This window comes from Trichechus manatus, unplaced genomic scaffold (assembly GCF_000243295.1).
Source record: "Trichechus manatus latirostris isolate Lorelei unplaced genomic scaffold, TriManLat1.0 scaffold00075, whole genome shotgun sequence".
Lineage (NCBI taxonomy): Eukaryota > Metazoa > Chordata > Mammalia > Sirenia > Trichechidae > Trichechus > Trichechus manatus.
Window position 1 is genome coordinate 10,929,897 of NW_004444011.1, and position 12,351 is coordinate 10,942,247.

The 12,351-nt window shown below is 38.3% G+C and overlaps 1 protein-coding gene across 5 annotated transcripts in view; it reads left to right on the forward strand.

Moving 5' to 3' along the window:
- NSUN6 (NOP2/Sun RNA methyltransferase 6) overlaps positions 1-12,351 on the forward strand; it is a 71,222-nt gene that overhangs the window by 8,233 nt on the left and 50,638 nt on the right. Inside the window, exons 2-3 of one of the 5 annotated variants that reach the window (XM_023735069.1) lie at positions 2,787-2,818; positions 3,205-3,284. The exons of 1 other annotated variant lie outside the window; for it this stretch is intronic. Coding sequence is in view for 2 of the 4 variants with exons in the window: in XM_004380545.2 (XP_004380602.1) it covers positions 3,205-3,284 (80 nt within the window). In the remaining 2 variants the exon portion in view is untranslated. Of the gene's footprint in view, positions 1-2,786; positions 2,819-3,204; positions 3,285-9,233; positions 9,245-12,351 lie in introns of those variants that run through there. 3 more of the 5 variants (XM_004380545.2, XM_023735066.1, XM_023735070.1) reach the window with 3 other exon arrangements.

Sequence of the window (12,351 nt, forward strand, 5' to 3'; positions counted from 1 at the left end):
GACCTGCCCCATAAAGTTTCCAAGGAGCAGCCAGTAGATTCGAACTGCTGACCTTTTGGTTAGCAGCGGAGCTCTTAACAACTGCGCCACCAGGGCTCCATCCATTGTATAGCTGCTTTTTATTCTGCTTTGTGGAGTGCCCAGCTATTTTCTGCCTGCATTATTGATATGCTGGTACGTATTTACAAACTCACTTCTAGAGAAAAAATAGCCTTAATTTGTAGTGTTGGCTGATTTCCATGGTGTAAATACTCCCACTGTGGTTAATTTCAAGCTACCACCATAACCGTGGATTTGGGGAAAGATGCACAAGATTGCTCTCATGAGCCTGTGTGAGCTGGCTCCAGCACACCACTGGCCCTGCGCCTGTTTCCATTCTGACAGCTAAGCAATCTGAAAATCCTGAACTTCTGCCAAAAGCATCTATTTCCCTCACCAAAACTGATAGGGCATGCAGTGTTGATATTGTACAGGTATATCTCATTTTATTGAGCTTTGCAGATACTGCTGTTTTTTGTTTTGTTTTTTAAACAAATTGAAGGTTTGTGGCAACCCTGTGTCAAGTCTATTGGCACCATTTTCCAGCAGCATGTGCTCACTTTGTGTCTCTGTGTCACAATTTGGTAATTCTCGCAATATTTCAAACGTTTTCATTATTATTATATCTGTTATGGTGATCTGTGATCAGTGATCTTTGATGTTAAACTGTTGTAATTGTTTTGGGGCACCATGAACTGCGCCATATAAGACAGTGGCCTTATAAGACAGCGAACTTAACCAATAAATGTTGTGTGTGTTCTGACTGCTCCACCCACCAGCGATTTCCCCGTCTCTCTCCCTCTCCCCGGGCCTCCCTACTCCCTGAGACATGACAATATTGAGATTAGGCCAATTAATAACCCTACAGTGGCCTCTAAGTGTTTAAGGAAAGGAGGAGTTGCATGTCTCTTGTTCTAAATCGAAAGCTAGAAATGACTAAGCTTAGTGAGGAAGGCATGTCCAAAGCCAAGACAGGCTGAGAGCTAGGTCTCTTGTGCCAGACGGTTAACCAAGCTGTGAATGCAAAGGAAAAGTTCTTGAAGGAAATTAAAAGTGCCACTCTAGTGAACACACGAATGATAAGAAAGCAAAACAGCCTTATTGCTGATATGGAGAAAGTTTTAGTGGTCTAGAGAGAAGATCAAACCAGCCACAACATTCCCTTAAGCCAAACGCTAATCCAGAATGAGGCCCTAACTCTCTTCAATTCTGTGAAGGCTGAGAGAGGTGAGGAAGCGGCAGAAGAAGAATTTGAAGCTAGTGGAGGTTGATTCATGATGTTTAAGGAAAGAAGCCATCTCTATAACATAAAAGTGCAAGGAGAAGCAGCAAGTTATCCACAAGATCTAGCTAAGATAATTCATGATAATTCACTATACAACAGATTTTCAATTTACATGAAACAGCCTAGTATTGGAAGAAGATGTTATCTAGGACTTTCATAGCTAGAGAGGAGAAGTCAATGCCTGGCTTCAAAGCTTCGAAGGACAGGCATACTCTCTTGTTAGGGGCTAATGCAGCTGGTGAGTTTAAGTTGAAGCCAGTATACTCATTTACTATTCTGAAAATCCTAGGGTCCTTAAAAGTTATGCTAAATCTACTCTGCCTGTGCTCTATAAATGAAGAACAAAGCCCTAATAACCGCGTCTGTTTACAACACGGTTTACTGAATATTTTAATTTTAAGCCCACTTTTGAGACCTACTGCTCTTAAAAAAAAGATTACTTTCAAAATATTACTGCTCGTTCACAATGCACCTGGTCACCCAAGAGCTCTGATGGCGATGTACAAGGAGATTAATGTTTTCATGCCTGCTAACAACATCTATTTTGAAGCCCGTGGGTCAAGGAGTCATTTTGACTTTTGAGTATTATTATTTAAGAAATACATTTCATAAGGCTGTAGCTGCCATGGATTGTGATTCCTCTGATGGATCTAGGCAAAGTAACTTGAAAAGCTTCTAGATGCCATTAAGAACATTCGCGATTTATGGGAGGAGGTCAAAATATCAACATTAACAGGAATTGGAAGAAGTTGATTCCAACCCTCATGGATGACTTTGAGGGGCTCAGGACTTCAGTGGAGGAAGTAACTGCTGGTGTGGTGGGAATAGCAAGAGAATGAGAATTAGAACTGGAGCCTAAGATAAGACTGAATTGCTACATTCTTGTGATAAAACTTTAACGGATGAGGAGTTGCTTCTTATGGATGAGCAAAGAGTAATTTCTTGAGATGGACTCTGAAGATGCTGTGAATATTATTGAAACGACAACAAAGGACTTAGAATATTACATAAACTTGGTTGATAAAGCAGCAGCAGAGTTTGAGAGGATTGACTCCAATTTTGAAGGCAGTTCTGCTATGGGTAAAATGCTGTCAGACAGGATTTACTGAGAAATCTTTTGTGAAAGGAAGAGTCAATCGATGCAGTAAACTTCATTGTCTTATTTTAAGAAACTGTCACAGCGACGCCAACCTTCAGCAGCCACCACCCTGATCAGTCAGCAGCCATCAACATCAGGGCAAGGCTGTCCACCAGCAAGAAAATTACAACTTGCCGAAGGCTTAGATGATGGTTAGCATTTTTTAGCAATGAAGTATTTTTTAATTAAGGTATGTAGATTTTTTTTAGACATAATGCTATTGCATGCTTAATGGACTACGGTAGTGTAAACATAACCTTTATATGCGCTGGGAAACTAAAAAATTCGTGTGACTCGCTTTATTTGATATTTGCTTTATTGCAGTGGTCTGGAGCTGAACCCACAATATCTCCGAGGTATGCCTGTATATTAATTAGTATTTAGACATGCATGAAATAACCTCTGTGTTTGCTGTCGTATTCAGAAGCTTCTCTTAGAAGATTACTATGTGTAATTCTGTACAGGATATGTTTTCAAAGTAAGCCATTTAGGGTAAACATTTTGTTTATAAAGCTAGGCAGTAAACAAAGTTAAGCTTTATAAAGAAGTCAAGATACTTTAGAATCAAATTATAGAGAATACATTGTTATTTTGAGACTTTTCTTATAGTATCCTGTGGAATAACAGTGAAAGTATTCCAAACCATACTTCATGCTCTAGTAGATAATGATACTGAAAAGCTCCATAAATTGAGCTGTATCAAATATATTGATTGTTTTGTCTGTGTGTTTATTTTAAACAGCAGTTTAATGGATTAAATGTTCCTATTCTTCAGCATCCAGACCTTCAAGATGTCTTACTCATTCCTGTTATTGGACCTAGGTTTGTAACGATTTCATTTTCAAATTATATCTTAAAAAAAAAATTGCTACAAGGATCTTTTTTACTGCTTACTGATAATACTGTTTTTCCATTGTTAGCAGCTTATAGAGAAACAGGCATTCACAGATTCATAAATGCTGATTTTTTTTACTGTATCCTGGAAAATATTACCCCCAAAGAAAAAAAAAAAAAAAAGACTAGTCATGGGCCCAAATACCTTGAGAGTAGTGCATTTGGGATCCGTTTAGTTCAGTGGTTGAATTTTTTTTACTTTCTGAGAAGCTTCATGTTTTAATTTTTTACTTGTATTATAAGGTTCCAATGCCAAATTAAGACTTTTTTTAAAGCTACAACAAAGATACAAAATAACATTTCCTACTTCCATAGCTGATATGTTTCTAGAATTTTGTTCCTTAATTCAACAACTGTGTTAAATTACTATGTGCCAGGTATTGTTCTACTCACTTATGAATTCGGAAGACGTGTGTTTGAAAATTGAAAAAAAGGCTTTTATATTATTATGGGAGTTCTCTTCCCTAGGAGCATTTTAAAATTTCACGTTACAGTACGGAGTCCCTGAGTGGTGCAAACGATTAATGCGTTTGGCTGTTAATGGAAAGATTAGTGGTTTGAGTCTACCCAGAGGTACCTCAGAAGAAAGACCTGGTGATTTATCAAAATATCAGTATATATTGAAAACCTTATGAAGCACAGTTCTACTCTGACACACATGGAGTCACCATAAGTCAGAATCGACTGCATTTTTTTTTTTTTTTTGGTGCTTTAGGTGAAGGTTTACAGCTCAAGTTAATTTCTCACACAAAAATTTATACACATATTGTTATGTGACCCTAGTTGCAATCCCTGTAATGTGACAACACATTCCCCCTTTCCACCCTGGGTTTCCCGTGTCCATTCAAACAGCTTCTGTCCCTTTCTGCCTTCTCATCCCATCTCTGGAAGGAGCTGCCCAATTAGTCTCATGTATCTACTTGAACTAGCACACTGTTCACTAGTATTATTTTATGTTTTATAGTCCAGTCTAATCCTTGTCTGAAGAGTGGGCTTCAGGAATGGTTTTAGTTCTAGGTTAACAGAGTCTGGGGTCATGTCTTCTGGGGTTCCTCTAGTCTCAGTCAGACCCCTAAGTGTGGTCTTTTTTCATGAATTTGAGTTCTGCACCACACTTTTCTCCTGCTCCATCAGGGACTCTCTGTTGTGTTCCTTATCAGGGTGGTCATTGGTGGTAGCTGCGCACCATCTAGTTCTTCTGGTCTCAGGCTGATGAAGTCTCTGGTTTATGTGGCCCTTTTGTCTCTTGGGCTAATATTGTCCTTGTGTCTTAGGTGTTTTTCATTCTCCTGATGTAATTTTTTTTTTAACTCCTATAAAAATTTTAAGTATAAAAATGCCCTTTTTGTTAAGGCCTTAAAGTAGCTTAAATGTTCAACAATGGAGCAATGGTTCAATAAATTATGGTTTATTCTTTAATGTGGGAGAACTGTGTGTACGGATAAGAGAAGATGTTCATGATCAGTTGTTAAGTGTAACAGCAAATTGCTGAGCAGCATTCCTAAGATAATTACTTTTTGCAATTAAAAAATATACGCAATTGTATATGAATGGAGGGGGGCAATAGCGGTTCAGTGGTAGATATGGCTTTCTGTGAGGGAGACTTGGAGTCCATTTCTGGCCATTGCACTTCATGCATAGCTACCACCCATCTCTCAGTGTGGAGGCTTGTGTGTTACTTTGATGCTGAGCAGGTAGCAGCCGAGCTTCCAGACTTCAATGGACTAGGTAGAAAGGCCTGGTGATCTGTTTCCAAAACCCAGCCAGTTAAAACTCTATGGCTCACAGCAGTCAAATCCACAACTTATCATGGGGATGGTGCAAGACTGGGCAGCATTTTGTTCCATTGTACAGAAGTCACCATGAATCGGGGGCTGACTCATGGCAGGTAACTATAGGACAGAGTAGAACTGCCCCATAGGTTTCCCAGGAGCAGGCTGGTGGGTTAACAACAACATAGGTATGGATATTTATTTATTTTCTATTAGAAAAAAGTCTGAAAGTTATAATACATTCAGCTTTTAACAGTGGTTAACTCTAAGGTTGGCTTGGGAGTAAAGGGATGAGTAAGGAGATTTTTACTTGTAACGTTTGTGTTTTATTTATTATTTACTATAAACATTTATTATATATGCAGTTAAAAAATTGATTTTGTAAGCTCCTTATTCTGTTCAGTTTTTTAAGGTGAAATTTGCACACAGTGAAATGGACAGATTTTGAGAATACAGTTTGTTGAGTTTTCCAAATGTATACAACCATGTAGACAAGACCCACCCCTATCAAGATACAGAACATTTCCATTACCTTAGAAAATTCTCTTATACTCCCTTTCAGCTAATCCCCCCACCCTTACCAGGAAACCACTGTTCAGGTAAAATTTAATTAGGATTTCTTCTCTTTACAGAGATAAGACAAGCTTGTTGTAAAAAATTAGAATTGTATGTAAACAAACGTAATTCTCCATTACATCTCCCAGCCCACTTTCCAATTCTGTCTCTGTGAGCATTGGATTTGAATTTTTCTAGACAGTCCCAGTACTTATACCTGCATACCTGAATGCATTTTTAGAAAATAATTAGATTATACTATGTATAATGTTCTGCAACTTTTACTTTTCTTTTAATTAAGAATATATTGTTTAATCTCTTTCTGTGATTTTCAATGATTACATTTAGTGCTATTTCATTCTTTTTAATACCTGCATAATCATATATTGTATCATTTATCTCAATTTTTATTTTTAGTGCTGTATTAAGAAACATGTAGTTTTTTTTTGCCCTTCAGTTTTTCATTATTACCAGCAGTGTTGCAGTCAGTAGTCTTAAGTATTTCTTTATGCACTTGTGCAATCTTGTCTGCAGGCTAAATTGCTAAGACATGGAATTGCTGGTTCAAAGATCTATTCATTTTTCTTTAGTCTGAGGTATATTACCAGATTGCTGTCTAAAAAATTTTATCAGTTAATGTTCCCAACAATGTATGGGAGATTCTTATTCTTCATTCTTGCCAATACTGGCCATTTTCGTTCTTTTGAAGTATTTAAATGATTTAAATTTAATGATTTTCTATAAGCCTTACTTTCACCTCGTCTCAATAATCCTTCTAGCCTAGTCTTTGTTGTGATCTAGACTACTCATTAAAACGTTGTTGTTAGGTACCCTTGAGTCAGTTTTGACTCATAGCAACCCCATGTGACAAAGTAGAACTGTCCTATAGGGTTTTCTAGGTTGTTATCTTTACAGGAGCAGATTGCCAGGTCTTTCCCCCACAGAGCCGCTGGGTGGGTTTGAACTACCAATCTTTTGGTTAGCAGCCAAGAGCTTAACCGTTGCACCACGAAGACTCCTCATTAGTGAATTATAAAACACAAATGATGCATTACTGCAGGAAAGTATTCAAAGTCATTTAGAATTGTAGTTCTACGTACCTATCACTAATTTCTTTTTATATTTACTTTTTTATTGTGCTTTAAGTGAAAGTTTATAGCTCAAGTTAGTTTCTCATATAAAAATTTATACACACATTGTTATGTGATCCTAGATGCTGTCCCTGTAATGTGACAGCACACTCCTGTTTCCACCCTGGATTCCCTGTGTCCATTCAACCAGCTTCTATCCCTTTCTGCCTTCTCATCTCACCTCCGGACAGGAGCTGCCCATTTAGTCTCATGTATCTACTTGAACTAAGAAGCACACTCTTTACGTTTATCATTTTATATCTTATGTCCAGTCTAATCTTTGTCTGAAGAGTTGGCTTCGGAAATGGTTTTAGTTCTGGGTTAACACAGAGGCTGGAGGCCATGGCCTTCTGGGGTTCCTCCAGTCTCAGTCAGACCATTAAGTCTGATATTTTAAATGAATTTGAATTCTGTACCCCACTTTTCTCTTGCTCCGTCAGGGACTCTCTGTTGTGTTTCTTGTCAGGGCGGTCATTGGTGGTAGCCAGGCACCATCTAGTTCTTCTGGGCTCAGGCTGACGGAGTCTCTGGTTTATGTGGTCCTCTTTGTCTCTTAGGCTAATATTTTCGTTGCGTCTTTGATGTTCTTCATTCTCCTTTGCTTCAGGTGGGTTGGGTCAAATTGATTAATCTTAGATGGCCGCTCGCTAGCTTTTAAGACCCCAGACGCCACTCACCAAAGTGGGATGCAGAACATTTTCTTAATAAACTTTGTTATGGCAGTTGACCTAGATGTTCACGAAACCATGGTCCCCAGACCCCTGCCTCTGCTTCTCTGTCCTTCAGAGTATTTGGTTGTGTTCAGGAAACTTCTTAGCTTTTGGTTCAGTCCAGTTGTGCTGAATTACCCTGTATAGTGTGTTGTCCTTCCCTTCACCTAAGATAATTCTTGTTTACTATCTAGTTAGGGAATTCCCGTCTCCCTCCCTCCTTACCCTGGTAACTATCAAAGAATGTTTTCTTCTGTGTTTAAACCTTTTCTTGAGTTCTTATAATAGTGGTCTCAGACAGTATTTGTCCTTTTGCGACTGACTAATTTCACTCAGTATAATGCCTTCCAGATTCATCCATGTTATGAGATGTTTCGTGGATTCATCGTTGTTATTTATCATTGTGTAGTGTTCCATTGTGTGAATATACCTTAGTTTGCTTATCCGTTCGTCCTTTGATGGGCACCTAGGTTGTTTCCATCTTTTTGCTATTGTGAACAGTGCTGCACTGAACATGGGTGTGCATATGTCTATTTGTGTGAAGGCTCTTATTTCTCTAGGATATATTCCAAGCAGTGGGATTGCTGGATCATATGGTACTTCTATTTCTAGCTTTTTAAGGAAGTGCCGAATCGATTTCCAAAGTGGTTGTACCATTTTACATTCCCACCAGCAGTGTATAAGTGTTCCAGTCTCTCCATAACCTCTCCAGCATTGATTGTTTTATTTTTTGGATTAATGCTAGCCTTGTTGGGGTGAGATTGTTTTTCATGGTACTTTTGATTTGCATTTCTCTAATGGCTGATGATCGTGAGCATTTCCTCATGTATCTATTAGCTGCCTGAATGTCTTCTTTGGTGAAGTGCCTATGCATATCCTTTGCCCGTTTTTTAATTGGATTATTGTCTTTTTGTTGAAGTTTTGCAATATCTTGTAGATTTTAGAGATTAGACCCTGGCCGGCTGTGTCATAGCCAAAAATTTTTTCCCAGTCTGTACGTTGTCTTTTTACTCTTTGGGTGAAGTCTTTTTTTTTTTTTTTTAATTGTTGTAGTTTAAATGAAGTTTACATTTCGAGTTAGTCTCCCATACAAAAACTTATACATACATTGTTATGTGACCCTAATTGCTCTCCCCTTACTGTGACAGCACACTCCTCTTTTCCACCCGACTCCCCATGTCCATTCAACCAGCTCCTAACCCTCTTTGCCTTCCCATCTCATCTCTGGACAGAAGCTTCCCATTTAGTCTCTCGTATGTACTTGAGCTAAGAGGCAGACTCCTTACAGGTATCACTTTATGTCCCACTCTCCAGTCCAATCCCTGTCTGAAGAGTTGGCCATGGAAGTTGTTTAGTTCTGGGGTGATAGAGAATCCAGGGGCCATGCTTCCTGGGGTTCCTCCAGTCTCAGTCAGACCACCAAGTCTGGTATTCTTACTAGCATTTGAGTTCTGCACCCCACCTTTCTTCTCCTCCATCTGGGACTCTCTGTTGTGTTCCCTGTCAGGGCGGTCATTGGTGGTAGCTGGGCACAATCTAGTTCTTCTGGTCTCAGGCTGATGAAATCTCTGGTTTATGTGGCCCTTTCTATCTCTTGGGCTAATACTTTCCTTGTGTCTTTGGTGTTCTTTATTCTCCTTTACTCCAGGTGGTTGGGACCAATTGATGCATCTTAGATGGCCGCTTGCAAGCTTTTAAGACCCCAGATGCCACTCACCAAAGTAGGATGCAGAACATTTTCTTAATAAGCTTTGTTATGCCAATTGACCTAGATGTCCCCTGAAAGCATGGTCCCCAGATCCCTACCCCTGCTACTCTGTCCCTCAAAGTGTTTGATTGTATTCAAGAAACTTCTTAGCTTTGGTTTAGTCCAGTTGTGCTGACTTCTCCTGTAGTGTGTGCTGTCCTTCCCTTGGTGAAGTCTTTTGACGAGTGTAAGTGTTTGATTTTTAGGAGCTCCCAGTTATTTAGTTTCTCTTCTGGTGTTTGTGCATTGTTAGTTATGTTTTGTATTCTGTTTATGCCATGTTTTAGGGCTCCTAGTGATGTCCCTATTTTTTCTTCCGTGATCTTTATCGTTTTCGGTTTGATATTTAGGTCTTTGATCCATTTTGAGTTAGTTTTTGTGCATGGTGTGAGGTATGGGTCTTGTTTCAGTTTTTTTGCAGATGGATATCCAGTTATGCCAGCACCGTTTGTTAAAGAGACTGTCTTTTCCCCATTTAATGGACTTTGGGCCTTTATCAAATATCAGCTGCTCGTAAGTGGATGAATTTACGTCTGGATTCTCAATTCTGTTTCATTTGTCTATGTATCTGTTGTTGTTCCAATACGAGGCTGTTTTGACTACTGTGCAGTATAATAGGTTCTAAAATCAGGTAGTGTGATGCTTCTTACTTTGTTCTTTTGTAATGCTTTACGTATCCGGGGCCTCTTTCCTTTTCATATGAAGTTAGTGATTTATTTCTCCATCTCATTAAAAAATGCCATTGGAATTTGGATCAGGATTGCATTGTATCTGTAGATCGCTTTGGGTAGAACTGACATTTTCACAATGTTGAGTCTTCCTATCCATGAGCAAGGTGTATTTTTCCACTGATGTAGGCATCTTTTGCTTTCTTGCAGTAGCCTCTTATAGTTTTGTTTTGTACAGGTCTTTTCCGTCTCTGGTTAGATTTATTCCTAAGTATTTTATCTTCTTGGGGGCTATTGTAAATGGTATTGATTTGGTGATTTCCTCTTTGAAGTTCTTTCCTATCATTAATTTCAAAAAGGAGCAAGTCATTAATTTCTAAGACATTCCTGGGATTTAAAATTGACAAGAGGCTTGTTTTGTTTTTTAAACTCATCATCACTATTAGTAAGTTTATTTATTGACTTTCTACTACACAAAATGAGAATATTTGCACTCTTAAATTTCCTCCACAGTCCTCACCAGCCAATTTTTATTTACTGTGTAATTTTTTTTAACATTCTAAAGATTTAATAAAATATGAATATTCTCTGAGTGTAATTCAGATGGAGTTAGTGCTTACTTTTAAGCTTTCTTGGCAGTTTGTTTCTGAGTTCTTTATCTTGATTAATATCTTCATTGGTGACTGTAGTCATTTAGCAGGTCCATAGCACCCCTTGTCCTACCCCAAAGTACATCTCATATGTACTGTATTCACTTTCTTGCTTGAGAGTGTCTGTATGTTGCCTTTATATTTAAACAATTTGGCTGAATATAGTAGTTTTTTATCACATGTTATTTCCTTGAGCACTTTGCAGCTATTGCCTTTACTGTCAATAGCATCAAATGTTGTTATGAGAAATCTGAAGTAAAATGACAACAACAACAAAAAAAACCCACTTGTAAATATAGTGTATTCTCATTGTTCGTGGTAGTTATGTTCTGTAAAATTGCCACTAGCACTGAATTAGTGAATACTGAACCACTGCTTTAGGGAAAATAACAGAGTAAGTTCCTGCGAGCCTTGGTCACAGCATTTCATCAACCAGTCAACACATAACCTTGTTTCATATGTGTTTTTCTTTAAAGACACTTTATGTATTATACATTGTTGATTCATTAGCATTGAACACATGGCCAACAGCACTGTAACTCAAGCCTGAAGGAAGCTTATCTAACATGTACTTGGCACTACACTTGGGGGCCGTTTTAAACAGCAGAATTGCCAGCAGAAAGCACAGAAATGAGAAAAATGTGGCACTAAGACTCCAAAAAGAACATGTGTTTACAGTATGAGGGTTGAAACAAGAAGGCAGAGTGTCACCTTGTTCGACTTTAGCTAGGAACGTGCGTGTTAGATGGCTCAAAAATTTTTGTTGCTGTGCACATCCTTGGGGAAACATAATCAAAAACAAAATACACTGTCGACTCAGACAAACTCTCCACAAAAGTAGAAGAGCAAGAAAACAGGTTTACTATTAAATAAGCATTAAACTGGGATGTGATGCGCTTTACAGGCATTCTGCTAAAGAGATTGCAAAGACAGAAAGAAAGTTTATTCTTTTATATAGCCAAACAGGTATAGCTTATTTCATACATGTTCTCAAGATAAATGATAACTAATTGTCAATTAAGAGACTTGACAACACCATTTGTCTTGCAGAGTTCTTCCTAAATTCACCTGGTAATTGGGATAGCCACCATTGTGAACTGCCAAAGAAAAAAAAAATGAATTACTGCTGTCTGTATGACTGGAGGTAGTTTTGATACTTGGAATCAAGTGCCAGCTGAAGTTAGGCTTCTGTATCCTTCTAGGAAACTGGGAGATGAGTGTGTATCTTCTTTGACTGATTACATTTCAAAGAGATGGCTCCCAGGTCTTTGAGTAAACATTCCTGGGTTGTAAAATTGACAAGAGTCAATTCATGTAAATTTCATAGAGGCAGAGAATGAACTTAAAAGTTTTCTAAAGTAAATGCTCTAAGAAAAGGAAGAGGGAAGTCTCCCCACCTCCCTCTCTCTTTTTTTCTAACAGGAGGATTAATCCTCTGGGTGGTGCAAACAGTTTGTGCTTGACTATTAACCTGAAGGTTGGTGGTTCAAACACCCTGTGATGCTGCAGAAAAAAGACCTGGCAATCTGTTTCTGTAAAGATTACAGCCAAGAAGACCCTGTGGAGTAGTTCTACTCTATGATACATACGGTTGCCATGAGTTGGAATCAACTCGATGGTAGTGGGTTTGGCTTTTTGTATTTTCCTTTCTTCTAATTTGTTTTTACCCTTATAGTATGTCTACAGATGATCGTGAAATCTTCATGAGTATTGATTTTGGGGTTACAAATAAATTTTAGCGAATAGGTAAATTCACAAATACA